This window comes from Sphaeramia orbicularis, chromosome 1 (assembly GCF_902148855.1).
Source record: "Sphaeramia orbicularis chromosome 1, fSphaOr1.1, whole genome shotgun sequence".
NCBI classification, from domain to species: domain Eukaryota; kingdom Metazoa; phylum Chordata; class Actinopteri; order Kurtiformes; family Apogonidae; genus Sphaeramia; species Sphaeramia orbicularis.
In genome coordinates, this window is record NC_043957.1 from 28,316,727 (window position 1) to 28,340,015 (window position 23,289).

Here is a 23,289-nt window from a genome sequence, read left to right on the forward strand (position 1 = left end):
TGGGTCAATGCGCTAGTTTTAAAATAAATGTACAAATGTCAAAAGTAGTCTGAAAAAGGTGGCCAAACACAGCTTTAGCTCAATTTTTATTTAAGAAAGACAGCACTTAAGGAAGCACAAATCTGAAAGGGAAAGCAATCAACAGAGCCCTTCAGTCATTGATCCTTATTAAAAGTAGTTTAACTTAGACAGATGGAAGTGATTAACATGTTCTGACATACTACAGGACAGCAAAAAGTAAAGCATGCATGAAAAACTAAATCTACTCCAATAGTTGATTACACACACAAAACAGCTGAAATAGTGGTTGAATGGTATCAAAACTACCTGATGAGTCAGTAACAACCTCCAAATCAGTAAGTAGCAGAATATATCGCAGCAACAAGGTCCTGTAATTTACTTCAAAAAAGTGAAAAGATTTAAATGATCCGAGTCAAACAAAGGAAAGAACTTTTACAAAAGACAGGACAGGACTCTGGAATGTGACAAAAGGAGTTAAAAATAAATTTTCCTTTAGATCTGTACTCTAAACCAAATGCCACTGAGCCAAATCTGAAACAACCTGGCCTAAGACAGTTATGAAACAAACTAGTGAGAACCACTACTAAAGAAAAGATGCAGAATTCTCTCCTCTGTGATATGTGTTTGAGAGCTTTACAGGAGTCTGGACGAAGACATAATCTTAAAAAAAAAAAAAAAAAAAAAAAAAAAGATGTATCTCATTCTGAGTTTCCTTTTCTACAGAAAGTTTCATTTTCCACGCGGGCATTTAAAAAAGTAAACTACAATAGATAAAAGTAAGATATGAAATATAAGCCCTTACCTCCTCAGAATGCTATATACCTTTAAAACTACTGTCCTGTAGACTTGATCAGAGTAGTAACAAAGTAAAAACACTAAGCAGTATAAATTAACTTGGTGCTTTTTCAGTAACACTCTACTTCCGGGGAGGGGCTGGGCCTGCAGGTGGAGGGGGTGGAGATGCAAAGGCGTATGGTGGCTGCCCCATGAAGCTCATGAGTGGCGGCTGCGGTGGAGCAAACTGCTGAGCCATCAGAGGCTGTGGCCCTGCTGAGGGTGGAGGAGGTGGCTGCCCGTACTGGCCCTGAGGTTGGCTGGAGTGATCCTGACCTCCTCCTGACTGGCCTCCGCTGCGGGAGTTGTAGCCCCCGCTGCTACTGTTGCTGTAGCTCTGGTACTGGTCTGTGCTGGAGTTATAACTGCTCCTGCGGTCCCGGCTTCTGTCCCTGAAAGACGAGGAGGACGAGGAACGTCCGTCCCCATCGCGGTTGTTGCGGCTGTCACGGCTGAAGCTGCTGCGGCCATCTTTGCCACCTCCACCGGAGCGCATACGACGATCACACTCGTCCTGGTACATGAGGTTGGGGTTGTTGGAGCTGCTGCCACGGTAACGCATCCTGCCACCTGTAACAAACAGATCATCAAATCAGTCCTGTACGATTTTTGTCGCCAAAGACTAAGAGGCAAACAGAAATGTGTATGTATAAAAAAAAAATTCTGATAAACTTATACAATAATATTAGCATATATTGAGCAGATACAAAAAACTAAAATGTTATTATTGGGACAGCCCATTCCTGATAGATACGCAATAGGGTCTTACAGACACTGTCTACGGGCACATTCACACCAGAGCAGTTTGGTTCGCTTTAAACAGACGAGAGCTCATTTCCTTGGATAGTTCGGTTCATTTGGAGAGGGGTGAATTTACAATCAAACTGATGTTGATCAAAGAGGCAAACTCGCCTAAAAACGTAGGTCTCAGTCCACTTCAAGCAAACAAAATGCAAGAAGCGGAAGATAATGCAGCTCTATGTTTTATTTTCTTGTGGTGGAAATGGAAATTACCCTGTATTAATCAATTGATGAATGAGGTTTCTTGTTCATTGTTTGTCTCGTCTTCATTCTTGATGCAAAGCCACCAAAAGTGAGAACGCTGATACGTTATTCAAAACATTCAGTTCATTTCACAAAGTGCAGTGTGAAAGCAAACTTGGAGACAGATGAATACTTCAAGTCTAGTCATGCCAAGTCTACCAGACTACTAGGTATGAAACGGTTTAAGTTAGTCCATTATTCAATTCAGTGACGTGGCGAAAATGTGAAAACCGCTGACACTACTTACCACCTCCACCTCCTCCACGTCCTGAATCCAGGAGCTGGAGCAGTTTAGGGTTGATGGCCTGCCTTGCCTCTTCCAGTACTCTGACAAGGTCCCGTGCCTGGCGCAAATTCCCCGGCGTGAAGAATGTGTAGGCAGTGCCTTTGTTGGTACTGCGGGCTGTACGTCCTATACGGTGGACATAATCCTCAGAGGAGTTGGGATAGTCATAGTTGATGACGAACTTGACATCTTCCACATCTTTTAGATAGAGATTTAAAGCAGTCAGTTTTAGAGCAAGGGGAAAAGGAACAGATGATCATTTCAAAGCAAAACAAAGCCTCAATATGGAAGATTTTTTTTATGTTTATTCTAATAACAGTACAGCATATTGTGTAAATAGTTCCTGATGAAAACTAAATTAAAAAACAAAATTTGGTAAATTAGCAAAGAATTGATCATTTTTAATACTACTATATAAGCTATTTTTTTAATATCTTGCACCCAAATTTAGATATTCTATAGCATTAATATAGTTCTGGCATATCTAGAAGCTCCTCATGAAAAACTGACTGCCTTCAATACAGAGGAATCAATTCTGTTTATTTCCTCTAAGATAATTTTATTTTTTTACTTTTTTTTATTGAAGTCATTTATACTTAAATATGTTCATTACCTGAAAAGAAAACTTACCTGTGTATTCAGACACTCCATACATCCAAAGATTCACTTCAGGTTGAATACCATTATAACAGAATGTTTTGATATAACATTCATGTACGTTTCATGCTCACTTGATTTACAGTGAGAATGGCATCATAGAGCAAGGAAACCATGTTTAGGCTCAATCATACTTTGTACCCAAATGCAACTGCTGATCAAAATGTGTGAAGCCATAGAGTCTGTTTCTCATTACAGAAGATGTGGGGCTCTGACAGCACTGCTGAGTCTGATCAACATGTCTCCCTTTTCCTCCATCGTGACTGATTTTTCATCACCGTCTCCTACATGTGCTGTGATAAATCTGCACTACACTTGGACTGAAATATGGGCACGATGGAGGTACCTGAATGTATGGTGAGCTCGTGGAGGAGTTAAGAGAAAGGGGCGTTGAGGTACTTACCCCCTTCGTGCTGTTTTTACAAAGTCCCCCCTGATCAGTCCTGGTTCATAGGGAGGGGCTGAGGGGGAGGGAGACAGGGTTCATCCCTCACCTTCTGCGCACACCAGCAACGTCAGACGGGAGCAGAACCGCTTAACCTCAAGAGACACACACACAACGGGCTGGTTCTGTTGCTCTCGTCGCATTGCAGGAACCCGCCTCAGACCCTGGCCAGGACTGGATCCAGACGAGCCCGTCTAACTGTCTCTCTCCTGTCTGTCTGCTTTTAGGGTGGACCGATGGGCAGACATACAGGCACCTCAGGCTGCTCCCAAGGAAGGCTCGCTGGATTTACAAACTTTGACATTACTGGGCAGGGGGGGCTCTTAGTTACCCAAGAAGAATAAGGGGGGCTTTAATCCCTCTAAAACTAGCCAAGCTTCTACTTTAGCATGACTGAGGGGGCAGTGACAGCAGCACAGAGTGTTAGAGCTGCCGCGTGCTGCCAAACCCTGAGAGGAGAAGAGGGGAAAAAAGAACATGGACACAGTCATAGGAATTATGTCAAGTCATGAACACCTCATTTATCCCCCCTTCTCAGATTTCTCTTGCTAACAAATTAGATGTGAAACTAACTATACACCCTAGCATTCTACATATTATTTGACAAGAGAATGTAATAGAACTAAAATCATGAGAAAATTTGCGCTGACACCATTAAGGAGACAAGGTAAGAAAAGGTGCACAGAAACACCCCTCCTTTCAGGCAGCGTGCCAAAGAGCCCCGGATGAAGGAAGCTTTTTACTGCAGTAACAAGAAACAGACCAGAAATCCAGCAGACCAGAAGGTCAGGAGCCTCCCTAATGAACATTACCATTCATTGGTAATAACTACAATGTGCTGATTTTACATAATTGCTCTACACTTAGGTCCATCTTGTTATGCTCTTGGTGTTAACAGTGAAACCACAGGTGGACATATAAGACAACCTGAAAACAGACAAATGAAGACAATTCTGCTCTTTATGTTGTGCAAGAAATGCGCATGCGCCACTGCATATCAACTCATCCACAGCCCTTATAGTTTGTATCATGAAAACAATATTCATGGGAAAACTTAAATGCACAGGAGAATCTAATATCATAAAACTACTCAGTGTTTTGTTTATTCCACTGAGGCTCATTTTATTATTACTATGTGTATTCTTAGCCATGCCAATTGCTTACTTTCCACTGAATTTGGTTGAAATTTGAAAAGAACATTCAAGAAACCAATTTACATCCAAATCATGAAAGATAAATAATTTGTACCGCAATGAAGGACCTTTCATTAAAAAAAAAACAAAAAAAAAAACCTGCGTTAGCTGTCACTTGCAGCCAAAGTTTGACTGCACAGAATAATGACATTGTTCTATTATTTCTGAAAGGTGTTTGGTCTAACTAAAGCAGATCTTCTACTTATATAATAAACACCTACCCATTTATTGTGACCATTTAATAAAAAACACAAAAGCACAAATAAAGCTGACTACAACTATTGCTTACTTGTGTCAGTTAACTTATTTTATGATACTACAATTGTGAACAATTAAAATATTCCTCAAGAAAATATGTAGAGAGAACATGAGAATAAACTCAATAAAATGAGATTATGGAGTATCATGTGTAAGTGTGAGCTGACATACCCAGACCACGAGAGGCCACATCGGTGGCAATCAGTATCGGAGCTTTACCACTTCTGAATTCTGTGGAATTAGACACAGATTTAATAAGTGTTATGAAATCTGAGTGAATGTTATGAAAGAGAGAGACTGCCTTGAAGCTGCGTATGACTTTCCTCACCAATTTTTCATCAAATCTGTAAAACCTGAGTCATAACCTAAGTTGCACGAATCCGTAAGTCTTTCTGTGATTACGCACCTGATTCTCTTCCCTCACAGTGAACAATGTTGAAGTGAACTCCACCATAAACGATCCTTTTGTTTACAAACAGAGCTGGTAGGTCACTCGGGGATTTTCAGAAATTTGTTGCGACGTGCAATGTGGGAAGCGGAGCCGCATTATGACCACAATGGCAACAAACACGGAAACAGCTTCATTGCCTCTTGCTACTGCAGCTGCATGTAGCTCCACTTCCCACAATACATGTCACGACAAATTTCTGAAAATGCCCGAGTGACCTACCTGCTCTGCTTGTGAACAAATGGATTGTTTATGGTGGAGTTCACTTTGAAATTGTTCTCTATGAGGGAAGAGATTCAGGTGCGCAATCACGAAAAAGATTTATGGATTCATGATACTTAGGCTATGACTGGGGTTTTACAGATCTGATGAAAAATTGGTGACAAAAGTCATACGCAGCTTTAAGAGGATAAACAGATACAAGTAATTTGCAGGAATGTGTTTGAGGCATTATTACCTGTGAGTACCCAGTCTCTTTCTGGTTGGCTCTTATCTCCATGGATACACATGGCTGGCCACCTAGAATGGAAAACCATGACACCGTCCATCAAGGGTTAGATTGAATAACGAATGTTTATGAAGTTTTTTCCCCATATGGATCATAGACAGCAACTCTCACCCGTCCCGTCTCATCCTCCTGGTAAGATCATCACATCGCTTTTTGGTCTCTACAAAGATGATGGTTTTGTTCTCCTTTTCTGCCATAATCTCCTCCATCAGCTGAAGAAGTCTAAAGACAAGTAGAGAAAATAAGACTGTCAAGACACTGCACAGCAGCAGCAATGGCCTCAAATTATTTCGCATTAGTAGAGCAACATCTGAAAGTATCGCTCGACTAAATTATTTTACTGTTGAAGAAAACATAAAGTCCTCCTCACTTGTTGTCTTTTTCTGACTCCATGCAAACATCGACTATCTGCAGGATGTTGTGGTTGGCACTCAGCTCAAGGGCTCCAATGTTAATCTGAACGTAGTCTCTCAGGAAGTCTTCAGCAAGCTGCCGAACCTCCTTTGGCCAAGTTGCACTCCACATCAATGTCTGTCTGTCAGGCTAAAAAACAAAGAGAAATTTAAAAAAAAAACATTAAAAAGCCACTCAAATATGATTTTATTAATTAGTTGTGATGAACATTTCGCAATCACTGTCACTTTCTCCTACCCTAATTTGCTCAACTATTTTGCGAATCTGTGGCTCAAAGCCCATGTCAAGCATGCGGTCAGCCTCATCCAGCACTAGGTAGGTGCAGCGACGCAGGTTAGTCTTCCCTGCCTCCAAGAAATCTATAAGCCGACCAGGTGTGGCAATGCAGATCTCAACACCTACAAAACAATCAGCACACCAACAAAATATACATTGAATATTAGATTCTCAGACAGACAAATTCCCAAAGAGTAATTCTTTGTTTAATAATTTCTTTGTAAATATGTTTTGCCTGCGAAGAGCAGAATGATAACATATCACAATGGAAACTAGGAGTCACATAAATGAGACAGCTATATGTGATGTATTCACATATCAGGATATGGCTCTGTGTTTTATAACAAATTAAATATTTTGTTTTCCTGACAACACTGAGCTATCACAGCCTCTGTTTGCAAAGCTGTGTGAATTTTCATTTTTAAAGTTTAATCCCAATACAAAATGAAATCAGGAAAAGATTCAAAATCAAACAATTATTCTAATGAGGGTAAATCTTTCGCAGATGTTGACTGTGTTGATCAGTCTTTTTCATAAACCTGTCTACAACCATACTCACCCCTCTCCAGGTCTCTGATCTGAGGTCCCTTAGGTGCTCCACCGTAGACACACGTGCTTTTTATGCGTGAAGACTTGCCATAGTCATATGCAACCTGCTGAACCTGCTGGGCCAGCTCTCTGGTGGGGGCCAGCACCAGACACTATGGAGGGTAGTTTTACACAGTGACTGTTTGCCCACATCAAGGTACCATTAATTGAACACAGCATTTCTATATAATGTCGTGACATATAAGGTATTTGTACTTACAATTGGACCATCTCCCCTCTCCAGATAGGGCTGATGGTTGATGTGTACAATAGCTGGAAGAAGATACTAACACAGAGACAAAGACACAATAATGAATGAAATAATTTCTTTTTTTTGTTCCTCTAAAATGAGTTTTAGGACAATTTTTTTCTTTCAGTATTTCTTATCTTGTGTAATGTACTACATATACAATAACATTTCCAAAAAAGTGTCATCTACATCCAAGAAAGGCAAAAATTCTTACAGCCAGTGTCTTCCCAGATCCCGTCTGAGCAATGCCCACCATGTCCCTGCCACTCAAGGCCAAAGGGAAACCCTGAGACTGGATAGCTGTGGGCTCCTTGAAGTTCTGCTGCATCAACACATCCATCACATATTCTAACAAAAAGAAATCAGTAAGGAAGTTACACTACTATACTAATAATTTTAGCTTTGATTATTTAATTAGAGACTGCTATCTAAAGACATATTTCTGGTTTCAAATTTACAGTTATGAGTTTTGTCATTCCTAGCATTCCTTAAAGTGCAACTAGACTCCTGTTCTGAGTCTACTTCTACCCACTGCATGATTCTGGAAAGGCTGAAACCAAGGTGATCACTATCTGAATGTGCAAGTGTGGATATAAGATAGGAGTAGTTAAAGTATATCTGTATAATGGAGAATGACATGACACATGTAGAGATTCATATGAGGCGCTGAAGGGCTTAGTTTGAGTATCTGAACCAGTTTTACCACCTAAGAAAGGCCCACCAATAAATAAATATCCATTTAGATGTATGCTATATTTAGAACATTTTTGTTGTTTTTTCTTGCTTCATATAGTTTATAGTTCAAAAGAGTTTTAATGATGTGCAGACCACTAAAGCAGATTTAATGTAAGGTTTACTGACGGGGAAAATGTGCCTGGTGAAAAGCTGTGACTGCCTTTGGACAACCAGTGCCTCGGATGGTGATTTCTTTCCTTCTGCGAAACTCCTCCATTTCAAACTGGAGATAAGAGCAAAACAAAAAATAAACATGGTGAATATAATTTGAATATGATGAATAGAAATACATTACTGATAGGATTTACCTGACTCAGTCGTTGGACCTCAGGATGTTCGTTGTAAAAGTTTTTTTCAAACTTTGGCAGCTCGTCTAAGTTCCACCTCTTTTTGCGGAGGCGGTCCCCTGGGTTCCCAAATTTCATAGGTGGAGGGCCACTACGACCACTCATGTTCCCAAAACGAGGCCTGAGCGGTCAGCAGTTAAGAAAATGTTAAGATTAGCAAAGCAGCAAGCTCCTTGGGACGCATATATTGACAGATAATGTGCTCTCAGTGAATAGTAATCATCCTGAAGTGTCAGAAATTACTATCAGTAAAATGATGTCCTCATTGTATCAATTTGTTTGTTATGAAGATGTTTACAGAGTCCTGTGCTTGGATACAAATTTTAGGCACCTTACTGGAATATTACTACTTTATATACTGCATTTCTACTGCACTACATTTCAGATGATTTTTTTCCACACCACATTTGTAGAATTTCAATATTTTGTGAGAAACTGAAGGATCTACTGTTCTTTTACTGGCCACAAAAATGTTACGACCTCTTCAGCTGAATGAACTCTCAAAAGCAGAAAATCATGTGTTGCCACAAAGCAGAAAAAATAGTGACTTTTTTGAGTGTGAGTGTACATATATATATATATATATATATATATATATATATACATATATATGTGTGTGTGTATGTATATATATATATGTGTGTGTGTGTGTGTGTATACACACATATATACATATATACATATACATATATATATATATATATATATATATATATATATATATATATATACACATATACATATATACACACACACACACACACACACACAAACACACACATGGAAACACAAATATATGAAAATATTTTACAGATGCTACAGGCAATAATGATCTTATAGACTATGATACACTGATGTACTTTACAATACCCAATAACATATAAAGTAGACCCAATTAGCTTACCCTTAAAGTGGAATAAAACGCAATACGCACATTAATGGATGGATTTCACTACACATTAACTACTCTTAACTTATTATACTTAAGGACATTTTGCTGATGATACATTACGCTTTTAATGCACACCTACTAGTGTAAAAGGAGGCCAGTGTTAATACTAAACTCTTTCATTGATCCAAGGCAAACGTTGTAGTGCAGTTCATACCACAAGCATGGCTTTAGCGCCACCATGAGACCAGTTTAATATTATCCGACAAATTATGTCAGTATATATGACTCCAGACAGTCAGCAAACTTCGGTGATATGATCACTACAAACCTTCACGCTGGCGTCGTTATTAGCTTAACTTAAGCTTAACGTGTTTTATAAATATAGGCTACTTATTTTATAGCAGCATCTGCGAAAGTAAATCCTGCAGTGAAGCTGCTGCCATGGCGGTTGAATATTTACGTTAGGCACCAAGGCCCCGCCATAGCATTTGCACTAGGTCAAACCTCCTACGATGCTAACCTGGGACATTGTGCAATCCCAATTCTGTCGTAAATATTTACATTTATTTTCTCTGTACAAGACAAAAACTTACCTGTCTCGTCCTCGGTCCCTGTCTCGGTCTCCATAGGACGAACCCCCTCTCATACTGACAAAAACACTGGCTAACTATCCCTCCGCTGTCTTTTTAACGTAAGCTTTATCGTTAGGCACTACTCTTCGTTGTGCACCAACTGCACAAAAGGGCAAATTTAGTTGGCACACTTTAACAAAACGCTTCAAACTAAAGCTTGTGCGTATTATAGAAATGTGGATCTTTAGATTTTGGAAAACAAATTGTTGTATGCGTCACCTAGCTCAACGGCCTCTGTCGCCCCCTCTTTCACTGCTCATTTTACGACGTATCTTCAAACGGAAACTTAGCGTAAACGCCTCTCAACAGAACGTAGACTGCGTATATTTTTAACTAAACAGTAATAGTGAATGCGGATTGCGCATTCGTTCTTGCTTTTTAACACTTGATGGCGGTATGTCAGAAACCGACATCCTCTTTTCCTCTAAAACAGCAGAAGAAGAGAGTCTTCCTGGAAGTGTAAGCTGTGGTATTGGTAGGTTTTTGCCATGGTCGTTTGGACGGTTTGTAATACTTATGGTAGAGGACATTTTATTTAAAATATGAAGTTACTGCCCTCAATGAGAGAGTAGTGTAGTATCTGTAGAAGTGGACCTCTCCTTCGGAAATGCCTTTATTAATTCAGAACAAAGGACTTGACCGGATAAGCTCGACAGTGGAGCTGTTCGACAGGCATCCGCATTTACAGGTTTGTCCCCCTGGTAATGTCAAATTTAGCTAGACCTGTCACCACCAAAGGATTCAGATAAGTGACTCATTGTCTGACTTAGTGCAGTATTTACAGTAGAGCTTTTTATCTTGAATATTATCAGTGTCCTCCTGTCACTGTACAGTATGCTCAAGGCTGATAAACACAGGGAAGATATCTGATGGTACTGTTAACTTATAGGAGCATGTTTGGAACTGCTAAAATGTTATATTCTATGTTTATAGTTATATTTGATATTTTTAAATCATTTATATATGTATATGTTCCTGGTGCACACTGGGCCTTAGAGATTTTGCAATTTCAGTTTTCTGTATGTGCTGTACATATGGGGAAACTGACAATAAAGCTGACTTTGACTTGACTGCAATCCTAAAAAAAAAAGCTGTAGTACATGTGAAAATTGTGTTTCAGTCTTTATTAGAAATAAAGCTATATACAATTAGTTATTTAGTTTGTGTTAATATTAATACATAAATTAAATAAAATAATTCCGTTCAAATCAATCAGATAAAAGTGTTTACAGTTTTTATTACTATCCATTGGAGTACCTCTACAGAAATATTATCTCATTATTGATAACCAGGGTATTTGACTCTTATGTTCCAGGAAAGTGCAAGAGACTTTTGCTCCAAGCCACTTGTTGATGTCGACCCAAAGTGCTTTCTGTATGTGCAACAAAGAGAGTTTGCTGCAACAACACCAACAGACAGTAAGTAAAGCTAAATAAAGACAAGAAATGTTCGATCTCACCCAGGAAAGATCTGAAACTTTCATATCCAAGAAGATAGAGGACTAACTAGGAAAATGTGCTGAAGTGGTGGTGAGACACTGTAATGTGGCTGCTGGTGATATCTACATTTAGAAGTGATCAGTAATCTTTGTATTGCCTCTGATATCCCAAGTGCACAGCTCTTAATTAGTTCAAACCAAGACTACAAAGTGATTGAGGGCTGGTGGAAACTAGAGAAGTGTTTTTATTTTCCATAATTATGTGACCCTTATCTCGGACTTTTGCCTCCCCTTGTACAGTATTTTCACATCATATTTCCAAGTGGGAGTCTGCAATATCCAACAAACTAGCAAAAACAAATTCATGATAGAAATGGTGATAGTTTCTTTTCTATGAGATACTTCATTCATATTAATGAACTAGACTTAACTGGACTGTTAGGTATTCATTTCTGCAGTTTAATTAGCATGTAACAGACCTCCAGATGGTGCCCCAGGTTTATTACAGTAATAATTCATGTTTTCTTCGATCACAGATAATGTTTCCATCCTTGGATCAGATGATGCTACCACTTGCCATTTGGTTGTGCTGCGACACACTGGTAATGTTTCCTTCCTTTTAAATGCATTCTTAGTGTCTGATGCTGTGCATAAACTGATGCTGATTATTGATTTCTTAGGCAGTGGAGCAGTTTGCCTTGCCCACTGCGATGGCTCCAACACTTGGTCTGAGGTCCCACTTATTGTCAAAGCTGTCACATCACTGAGTAACAGTAAGGACAGCAGGTATGAAACACACACATGAATAGTTAAAGTTCACATTTCTAACATTTGGCATCCTGTTTAGATTTGATGTATTGCTTTTCTTTTCATTCACCTGTGCAGACTAGAGCTCCATCTTGTTGGGGGATTCAATGACGAGTTAAAAACATCCCATAAATTAAGCCTTAACATTCTGGGTAGATAATCTTATGTCTTTATGTAATATTATACCAGCAATGTTTTCATTTAATGAAACTTACAAGACTTTTTTTGGTTACCAATTTACAGCAGCGTTCCATAAACAGAAAGAGGATATTCATCTAGTAACATGCTGCATCACTGGTAATGTTACTATGCTTTAAATTTTTTTTCATTTTTTTTTTTTTTTTTTTTCTGTTCTATGTTCTATGATCATCAAATGTCTCATTCATTCTTTTTTTTGTTTAAGAAATGAATGACACTGTTGTCAATGGAAATCACAGACCTATAGTATATGGAATAGGTAAGTGACAAATCTGATACAGAATGAGGGGGGATGGTACAAGCTGTAGCCTCTAATAAACCTTTTTTTGTTGTTGTTGTTGGTTTTGTTTTTGTTGGAAAGGTGTGAATGTCAAAACAGGGGAAGTCTTCCCTTCCTCTTTCTCTCATAAGGGACCTGCAGAGGAACTGCGCTCAGCTAGAACCTTCACTGGGGGACAGGTAAAAGCAGATGTAAAATGTGAATTTTAAACATTTTTGTGTTTTTCATTTCATGGCACAACCCTGATGTTAAAATATTTTTATTATGGGTTAATCCTAGACACAGAATACTTATGTTATTATTACCCTTGAATGAATGGTCATGATTAGTAGAAACAGTAAAAACACAGAAAAAACTGTAACTAAGGACACAATATTAATTATAGTTTTTTTCATCTTGCAGATGGCTGACATTTATGACTCAAGTCAAGGGCTTGTTAAAATTGGACCTTGCAAGTGGTCTCCGAATATGGACATTGCCTTCTGGTTGTCACAAAGTGATGACATAATTTTAAAGGTAACTTAATTTTCTAAACTTAACTGCTTCATCCTCTACTAATGCTGTAATCAAGACCAGAGTTATGAGACTGAGACAAGATCAAGACTTTGAGGGATCAAGATGTAGTTAAGACCAGAGCAGATACAGTAGTTAGTAGAAAGCAGTTGCACATTGCAGCAACCAGGGTTGGACTGATTGGCATGATATGACCAAAGCACTTAGTTTTCTTTAAAGTGACTAAATAACTATATGCAGAAGATGTGCATTTTTCTTTAATTATCTTAGACCCTTTGTGGGACAGAGTGAGGGAGATACAGAGACACAACTCAAAGCCCTTGCAAGGCAAATAGCTGGCAAGCTACTGAGACTACATGTGGTTAAATAATATAGGAAATATTTCCAAAGTGCCTTTGTGTGAAGAGTAAGATGATTATTTGCCAAGGTAGATGTAATCCACTAGCAGTTTTGTCAGTGAACAAGTCAACTTCACTTCTTACTAAACACCCTAGTTTTGTTCATGTAAAAGTCACAATGTTATCTCAGTATGTTTTTTTTTTTTGTCATCTGCAGTACCTGTCCACATCTCCCATGGCTGAGCCACCACACTTTGTCCAGCACATAAAGTCCACTGTCCAGTTCCTTTTAGATCACCCAAATTCTGATAGCCTGTTTCCTGGGGGCCAGCCACAGCTCTACCACAGGACTGAACATGGGGACTGGGAGAGAGCTGCACAGTCATAGAGGCTTCCACTCATCTTCATCTGAACCTCAAAACATGGTACCTGACTGTTTCTGCCTCTTAGCTTATTGGACACACTGTGACCCACATTCACCTGCTGTCTCTTTTTGTTCATCATGTCTTATTATGGAGGTGACCTCTAACCATGTTGTATGTTTGTTGAATTTGTTGAGTTTGACTCATCTGGCTGGCCCAGTAGAGCAACTGGAGAGTACAAGTGATTGGTTCTATGACAGAAGTCTTTTTGAAACAACATTGTCTTCATACATATCTGTGTAAAATATCATACTTTTTGTCTGTACACAACTGAAACCTTTTTTTTTTTTTTTAAATGCATACTCAACCAACTGATATCATGCCACTATAATTGCCTTTAGAGGCCTTGTTGTCAGTTGTTGTTGCTGTGTTGCCAGGAAAGCAAATCTGAAGTGCACATATACAGACATGAATATTCATTTCAAATATTAAGAGAAAAGGTCACTTTATGTGGTCAGTATATGACTCGTTTTTGAGCTGTGTCACAAGTGGCATCATCAAATGAAGATTGCACAAGCACATGATAAATGCTAGCTTTCATGTGCTATAATATGATAAAATTCCTGTATGGATCTTATAAATGCAGAGCTTGACCTGTGGGTATGGTGTATTCACCTGTCAGGACTTGCATTTCAGCTTTGTGATGACTAAAGAAGAATTAAGCTTTGCACTTTGTTTAAAACACTGATAAATTGTTTAACAGTTACAGTGTTTTCTCTACAATCGCATCTTCCTGCTGAGTGGAAAAGGACCTTCCCATTACATACTCTACATAGATCTGTACACTTGGACATGAATGTGTATGTGGAAGTATCTGCATGTGTAAATGTGTACAATATTCTACTGCAACAAATAATGTCAACATATGATTTTGTTAGCAATGTCATTTTAAAACTGTAAAACAATTCAATTTTCAGAGCAACAAATGTACTGTATAAGGCCTTTCCCCATCAATTAAGTTTGCAAAGTGCTTGAAATCTTGAAACTGTACATCTTACTAAATAAAGGTAAATATGATAAACATCAGTCCATGTGTGTTTTTAGAGTAACTGTGGACAAGTTATATTAAGACCGGAGACCGAAATTCAAATAAAGGACAGTTCAACATACACTTTAACCTGGTGGGAGGGTAGGTTGAAACAGTTATTTGACTTTAACCTATGCCTTCTGTAATATCTACAACTCATTCTACTTTGTACAATTGTTTGGAAGCCCAGAGTTAAACATTCAGTGAGTTCCAGGCGCTGAACTCCCAGGTTCTCCATTTAAATCAAACCTTTCCTCTTCTTCTCTTAAACCAGTGACAGTGCTCGTGAGTCTCCGTTAAGCTCCGCCTATCATCACCGACGTATGATTTTTTTTTTTTTTTTTTTTACGTGCCGACGCACCGTACGTACGCCGGTCCTGTCAGCGGCGGACAGGCGTATTCCCAGTCCCTCCTCGTACCGGCTGGCCGTAGGGTGGTGGAGTACAAGCAAGTGTCCTAACGAATATTTTTTTTCCCCTTTTTTTATTTTTAACTGTAAGAATAATGTACACAAGATAATCGTCATTAGTGCTGTTCGTTGACATTTACTCGGACTTGTAATTACCGTGCACAATCCGTGATGCTGTAGAGATTTTTTCTGAATGAGGATACGTTTGTGGTCATATTTTGCTAACCCAACTCAACATTTAAGCTAAGGGATATTTGTCACGAACCCTATATTTAATTACACCAACAAATAAATTATGCGAAAGGTTCTGAGACATTTTAGACGGTTTCCATGGGTGACCAATGTGACACTATATGGCTGTCTGTACTGTGGGGGGGACTTCGTTAGCCAGTGTTTGACTAGCAGGGACAAAATGGACTGGACTCAAACACGAAACGTCGCTATCGTTGCGTTTAGTTTCCATGGCAACTTCAGCTTCTTCTGGATGCGGTTCCTGGAGCGGAGATTTCCTGGGAATTCCATCAGGATGGTGATGCGGAAGCTGTTCCTGGATCAGACTGTGGCGGCCCCGCTGGCTACCAGTGTCTTCTACACAGGTGTGTGTTAAGGGACGGGACACACTGACGGCCTGTCCTCTAATGGTTAACCGAGACACAGAGACATGCCTGTCAATCTGTAACCAGACCTCACGAACTCCGAAGGGAAAGTTCTGTAGTTCTTTGTTGGTCAGAGGTCACATGAAAGACATTTCAAGGCTGAGCAGTTGTCGATTGTAACTAAGGACTTTACTCCTCTCTTGTAATTAATTACACATTTGAGACTTGCACTACTCGAGTATTTCCATTTTAAGCATCTTTATGCTTCTAAATGGTGCTGCTTTTTGCTCCATTTCATTCATCTGACAGCTTTATAATAATAATAATGATAAGAATAGTAAGAAGAAGAAGAATCTTTTTTTTAAAAGCACTTTTAAAACTGTAGCAAAGTGTTTTGATAGCAAATAGGACAATCAGAACAGTGTGTTTTCAGTTAGGCAAGGCAAGGCAAGTTTACTTGTATAGCACATTTCAGCAACAAGGCAATTCAAGGTGCTTCACACAGGACATTGAAATAAAAGAAACAAAAAGAAACACATTTAAAACATTATAAAAGAAACATGTAAAAGGTGATTAAAAACAGCGAGTAATAAAACAACACATAAAAAAAAAAAAAGAATAAAATAAAAATAAAAACACATATTAAAGTAAGAGTTGCAGTGCAGAGTTTCAAAGAGAATATAAAGTTTAAAAAGTCAAAAGCCTTTTAGTCAAAGGCAGCAGTGAACAGGTGAGTCTTTAACCTTGACTTAAAAGAACTCAGACTCTCAGCAGACCTGATATTTTCTGGTAGTTTGTTCCTGATACACGGAGCATAGAAACTGAACGCTGATTCTCCATGTTTAGTTCTGACTTTGGGAACACAGAGCAGACCTGCACCAGATGACCTGAGTGGTCTGGATGGTTCATACTGGAAGTTAATCAAACACTGGTGAATAGAGCTGATGAGAAAATGGCAAATAGAGGCTTTACTATTTACTTTGAACACTTTTTTCTTTTAAAATTATTATTATTATTATTATTATTATTATTATTATTATTATTATTTATAACCAGGGAGATCAATTGAGCCAGTCCTCATTTACAATGACAACCTGACTGAGAGGTAGCATAACAGGCAGATAAAATGTAAAAAAAAAAAAAAAAAAAAAATACGAGCTATAACAGTGCTGAAGGGAGTATTATTCACAGTATTTACATTGATATATTTTTTAAAAAGAATAGCTATTAACAATAAAAATATAAAGACAGATAATATAGTTTTACAACATGTCATACCAATGCTAAAAGGAAGTAGCAGGTACAGTATATATGGTGACAAGTATTAAAAACAAAATGGTTTAAAGCAAGTGCTGTGATCTTGTGCTAATGGTTGTACTGAATTTATGAAAGAGAGGAGAGTGATATTCACATATCTGCAAATGTGTTAATTATGAATGTTAAAGTGTTCTTGTATGGATAGGGAAATTTCTTCTAATTAAACTAAAACCTCTGGGATTGGCTGAAAATCTCACAAAGTTGAAAACAGGATTGTTGCTGGAACGTTGACTTGCGGTTTTCACAAGTATACAATGACCTAATTGAATATGATGCATTGCTGTAGATTAAACTACCAACAGTTAGTTCCAACAGTGAACTCATCCTTAAACATCTACAAGAGTAAAATGTAAAACACATTAAGACAGCAGTAAAAAATCAGTAATAAATCATCACATATTAGCAAAACAGTTACAGGGACCATTTTACTGTGTAGTGTTACTCAAATACTAAGTCCAATACTCCAATAAAAGTACCTTAATATTGGCAGTAAAATAAAGTATATCTGAAGGCTTCTTGCATGATTAATGGGAGAGCTCCAAGTGTTTTCAAATGAAGAACCTGTCCAATTGATTGATGATTTGATTTTGCTAAGATATTGGAACACTGGAACTTTTATTGAAATGAAACCATGTTCGAAATTTAGATTGGGAAAGCTGTTAACAATTGTTGAAGAATCACATTTTATCTTCATTGCCTTCTATGTGTCTGTATTCTCCAGCATTTTCATTTATAAAGAATAACAGTGAGTTCAGGCGGTCTCAGTTAACTATTTATTTACAAAGTAGCAATTGGTAAGTCATACAGAGCTCTGGGTCTCTTTATTTCCCTGACAACAATATACTTTGCCAGTTCGTAAAGTCTGACTCACTATTCTTTTCCTGATCCAGTGTTTTATAGTAGACAATGGTTGTCTAGAAATGTAGGTCGATATCATCTTCTCATTGGTTCCTTGGATAAGTGATTCCATTCAGTGCGTTGGGTTTTCTCCAGCAGCTTCACGTTGCTCCTTGAGACTCCGCCATGTAACCTGTTTGACGACAGTTAAAATATACACATCCTAGTTCCCCCTTATCTAAGCAACATACTTCATGTCTTTGCAAAGCTGCTCTCGTACTAGGTAGGTGGTGTCACAAAAAATAGACTGGTATTACCTGACTCTAAGGTCGAGCGGATGTTTGACCCTATTCTGACCATGTTTACATCTTTTCTCCTATAGTTTATGACCCTATGTGGGGATGTGTATTCAAAAGTGTATGGCAGATGGCCATCTTCCAGGAGTCTGGGTCTGCTCGAGGTTTCCGCCTGTTAAAGGGAAGTTTTTCCTCGCCACTGTCACCAGTTATTAGTGTTTGCTCCTGGGGGATTCTGTTGGGTTTCTGTAAATTGGCCTAGAGTCTGGTTTTGACCAGCTCTATATATAAAGTGTCATGAGATAACTTTTTGTTGTGATCTGGTGCGATATAAATAAAATTTGATTGATTGAGTGATTTATTGGTTTTCCCCTGTAAGTCGCTTTGGAAAAAAGCGTCTGCCAAATGCATAAATGTAAATGTAAAATATTCTCAGACATATTTTACTCATCAACTCAACTCATCAACTTGCTGTGCGTAGTGTGGATGAACACACAAACTAGGGGGTCAGGCCTTCCTGTTCATCATCTAAAGTGCCCATTATAGAATGCAGCATGGACCTGCTGACCCAGACAAAGACAAAGACCACTGGTCACATCCTGTGTCAGTCTGTTGACAATGAGCACACTGGGATCCTGGTTTAGAGGCTTTAAATAAATAAGTAAATATAGCTGACCTAACAAGTGGTCTTTGTCTGGGCCAGTGGACTACCACCTTATCAGATGTTAAAAAGGTATTGGTATTTTTTGTGTTATGTTTCTATTAGCTGGAATGATTACCATTGACATAAAAGCAGTGTTCATGATTTGTGATATTTGATCAGTCAGTGATATTTTACAGGTGCTTGATCTGCTTTTTACATTTCACCTTGTATACTCTAACTCGATCTCAAACTTCTGGCAACTGATCTGCCTTGGTGGAGGTCTGCGCTCTCCGAGTGCTTTTCTAGTTCTTACTTGTTTATCCCTGAAAATATCTCTGTCTGGGGTTCATGAGAGTATTGATGAAAAATTATAATATGGAAAGAGCTATCATGAGAGTGAGTTTGTTTTGTGCGTCACACAGGAATGAGTTTACTGGAGGGTAAAAATGACATCATGGAAGACTGGAGAGAAAAATTCCTGAACACATACAAGGTGAGCAGAAATGGACTGACAAAGCATTTTCCCTCCTTTGTGTTTGCAAATGTTGTCAGTCTTTATGTGGTTATGTAACTTCTGTAAATCCATTTCAGATTCTTCTTTTTTCATTAGAATTTATGCTCTTAAGATGTTTCTCCTTCACTCTATAAGTCAACAAATATACTCTCTGTGTCTCTTTTCAGACTGGACTCATGTTCTGGCCTTTCATGCAGGTAAATATATAAACTGAAAGGTCCAATTATTAATGGCTCAGGAGCCAGTTTCATGGGGGTGTCTGTATTCTCAGCTGTGCTGTCAGTTCAGTGTGATGCAGGTTACACAGATTCCCACCCATCAAGTGTTTATTACCCCGCCCCCTGAAGGGGAGGCAAGGGGTATTGTTTTTGGTTCGGTTTGTGTGTTTGTTTGTTTTGTGTGTTAACACTCTAGCAGCAAAACTATTGGTTGAATTCATACCAAATTGGGTTTCTAGATTGCCAGTGGGGTGGAGGGTGAAGACCTTAACAGTTTTGCACAGCAGATGCATATCTCACATCTGACCATTAGCGACATCCCAACTTTAGTGAGGGTCTGCCTTTTTGAAAATATCTCTTTAGCTTCTAATTATATACCAGTGTATCATGATGAACATGATGTAGTTGTTAGTAGATGTGTATTTGACTGTACTTTATCTTCATTACATTCTCACATTTGCATAACTTTAGTGTGGCTATTAGCTGTTCAGACAGTGTGACCTCTGAAAATATGAGTACATGAAAGAAAAACAGATATAATAACACATGCTTTAAGGTCTTTGTGAACTTATATAATATCAACATAGTATCACTAACATGTTGTATCATCTGTATGTTTCTGTCAGTTTCTAAACTTTGCTTTGGTGCCTCTGTACGTGCGGACCACCTTCACTGGCTGCTGCGCCTTCATTTGGGCCACTTTCCTCTGCTTCTCACGCAAAAGTGGTGATGGCACGTTTGCTGCCGCTCTCGCCTGGATGTTCCCCCCCAAAGACGAATCTACAGAGGAGAAAGCAGATTCCATATCTGAGGTTCATTCTCCCAAAGATGGAACGGTTGGATCTAAACCACAGAACTGAAATACAGTGGTGTTTATTACAGAAGATACAAAATGTGAAGTAGGAAACACTGGATCTAAAGCAGGAGACAACTGGTCTATTCCTGTGTAGCTCAGTGTTGAGCTGCATTGCAACAATGCAGAGGTCTGACATCAAAGTCAAACTGGGGCCAAACTAAAAACGTGCTTCCTTGTGAAGTTGAAAGGTGCTTTAAGAAACAAAATTTCAACCATGTATATAGAGAATATTTTTAATGCTGCAAGATCGTACAGTTTCAGCTTAGTGGGACATTTTTTCAGTCCTGCTCTTCCATATTATAACAAAACATAACTGTGTTTTATTTATTGTGAGGATTTGCCTGTTTGTTTTGTAAATACAGTTTTTTTTCTCTTACTCTAGTATGATTACTGAGTCACCAGATATTTAATATAGATTTAAAGAAGGATCTCTACGTTTGGAAATGAAGCTGTGACAGTGCAAACATTTGTAAAATCAAATGTTCCAGCTTCTTTTACTTCCATCAAAATGGAAAAACTGGATTTAATGCAAGGGAAAAATATATTTCCTCTTTATGGAGTGGCAGCTAACGTTTCACAGTTAGACGGTTAGACTCCTAGTTTGATCAAATCTGAACAAAATGCAAAAATGTCTTCATGCTTAGACTGTTATCTACAACTGCAACAGACTGCCTCATCTCTAAAGCTCCAACCAACTCCTGGCGGCTCACTAAAGCCTCAGCTTTTAAACTTGTTTACATCTCAATCAAGTTCAATTCAGCCATCCCATCCCCCTCTGACATGCAATAGCTGGATAGATAAAAAAAAAAATGTGTTTATTCTAGTTTGAAGTGGGTTTTGCCTTTCACTAAAAAGAGTTAAAGCACTTTTTTCACAAGACTGATTTGCTGTCTGCAGCATTTTCCCAGATATTCTGATAAAATAAGAAAAGATGACTGGAGTGTGGACTTATGAGGAGACTGGAATATTTCTCCATCTCATCTGTGACAACATGTTATAATTGTTCAGATGGAAGATAGTAACAGAATGTTCTGCTTCTTTATTCATGATCATCAGTGCTATGATTAAAGTAGCCTACAGCGCCACCCTCTGACAATATCATGCCAAGTTTTTTCATTCCAAGCCAGTTTATGAAGACACTTTTTTTTTTTTTAAACTTTTCAGAAATTTGCTACAAAATCACTTGACATTTCAAGGAAATGTGGCTCACTACAGAATACAACCAGACCAATTAAAGGCCAAAACTTAAATATATAACAAGTGCCATTTCACCAGAGTCCACAGAAATGTTTCATATGAAATCTTAACCTTTTCCTAGTCCAGATGTGGCAAACATCAGCAGCTCTTGGCCACATTCATTAGTACAGAATATCTCCTTTTGTTACAGTTTACTCTCTGGTACAAGAAAAAACGAATACACACACTCAAACACAGTTACATAAGACACTTTGTTTATCATTAATAGATACTTTACATACATATAGGGGGATGTCAGTGCAAGCAAAGACAAGATCAAAGTAAACAGGAGATAAAAGATAAGTTTGTTGACAATAATTGTTATAGAAATTTATGAATCAGATATTGTTTTGATGCTGCAGGCCACAGAGATGTGTATATCTCTATTTGTCTAAAATGTTTGACTCTAAAATGATGTTTGCAGTGACAGTGAATGCATTTCAAATAATCCAAGTATATCTAAGCTCTGTGTTGTTATTGAATGTTACATATCTGAATGAATTGTGTGAATATTTGTGTGGGTTGGTCACAGGAGAACACTGTAATCACTACTGATTATTGTTTCCTTTGGTTGATCTCTTTTATCATGCACCTTTACAATTGCATCTCTGAATAATATATTTATTAAGTAGTAACAGTGTTTGTTCTTTTCTCTAGTCCCTGGTTATGTGTATATGACGCACTTGTAACTGAAAGGTCAAGTCAGTGAATATTCCTCCTGTTCACGTCAGCAGTGTGCATTAGTAAGTCGATCACTGCTGCTGACTACAGATCAGATCTGATGACATTTCACACCACACCCAACTATCACATGATTGCCTTTTATTGTGGAATAAATTGAACAAATATTGTTGATCTAGTGTGCGATTGATAGCTAGGGAAGCACAAAGAAATTTGTTATTACTAAGCTTTGTATACATGTCACTTATAGTTGGGAAATAATTATATACTAAGGACAGAATTTCAAAAGGTCATTTTGAAGGTCTGTAATGTTAAATTACTAGTGAAAATCACATGGTCTGATAAATTCTTCCAGAACTGTGTATGTATATGTACTTATTCCACAATGTTCAATGAGCACAATTTTCTTTTTTTGCTGACATTCCTGATGTTTTGCTTTGTTGCATATTTTCTGCTTGCAAGTGTAGGGCAGTGGCTGTGTTTTGGCTCCTGTTCACATACAAATATTACCCACTCCGATGTATTAGTCATCGTTTAGATGCAGCACCGTCACCATTTCTTGCAGGAATAATATGAGCTCAAAATGCCTTCCTGGTGCTGCATGACTAACAATTTTTGCAACTTATTTAACATTTCCCTTCTCACTAAGACTTCAGATAAAGGAGTTTAGTCATCTATTAATAAACTATCTTTGTTATAACATTTTTAAACTTTCTGCTCTATTAAGCTTTAACAGATTTGGTCCAAATCTGATATAACCTGACCTTTTAGGTGGAAATATGTTTGGAGTATGGTTCAGTGACAATGACATACCAGTGACAGACACTTCAGAGAC

At 38.2% G+C, this 23,289-nt stretch overlaps 3 protein-coding genes across 4 annotated transcripts; 2 read left to right on the forward strand and 1 right to left on the reverse strand.

Annotated features, from left to right (window-relative positions):
• Positions 1–69: 69 nt before the first annotated feature.
• Positions 70–10,088, reverse strand: ddx17 (DEAD-box helicase 17). Of its 2 annotated transcripts, none has more exons than XM_030134265.1 (13): positions 9,790–10,088; positions 8,266–8,425; positions 8,084–8,180; positions 7,437–7,570; positions 7,193–7,258; positions 6,944–7,085; positions 6,346–6,506; positions 6,065–6,237; positions 5,806–5,916; positions 5,644–5,705; positions 4,910–4,969; positions 2,150–2,383; positions 70–1,425 (listed from the first exon to the last, which is right to left on the reverse strand). In XM_030134265.1, the coding sequence occupies exons 1-13, from the start codon at positions 9,840–9,842 to the stop codon at positions 938–940; spliced, it is 1,941 nt and encodes a 646-aa protein (XP_029990125.1). In that variant the 5' UTR covers positions 9,843–10,088; the 3' UTR covers positions 70–937. The 2 variants fall into 2 exon arrangements, with proteins under 2 accessions (XP_029990125.1, XP_029990117.1); XM_030134257.1 differs by having other exon boundaries at positions 2,147–2,383.
• Positions 10,089–10,260: 172 nt separating this feature from the next.
• Positions 10,261–14,845, forward strand: ntan1 (N-terminal asparagine amidase). The gene is made up of 10 exons (XM_030146739.1): positions 10,261–10,516; positions 11,144–11,246; positions 11,803–11,868; positions 11,947–12,052; positions 12,152–12,225; positions 12,317–12,370; positions 12,477–12,530; positions 12,633–12,730; positions 12,954–13,067; positions 13,620–14,845. The coding sequence occupies exons 1-10, from the start codon at positions 10,436–10,438 to the stop codon at positions 13,788–13,790; spliced, it is 921 nt and encodes a 306-aa protein (XP_030002599.1). The 5' UTR covers positions 10,261–10,435; the 3' UTR covers positions 13,791–14,845.
• A 424-nt stretch (positions 14,846–15,269) lies between these two features.
• Positions 15,270–22,814, forward strand: LOC115419508 (mpv17-like protein). The gene is made up of 4 exons (XM_030134324.1): positions 15,270–15,856; positions 19,372–19,442; positions 19,631–19,660; positions 20,308–22,814. Exons 1-4 carry the CDS (start codon positions 15,556–15,558, stop codon positions 20,539–20,541), a joined length of 636 nt encoding a protein of 211 aa, XP_029990184.1. The 5' UTR covers positions 15,270–15,555; the 3' UTR covers positions 20,542–22,814.
• Positions 22,815–23,289: the final 475 nt, after the last annotated feature.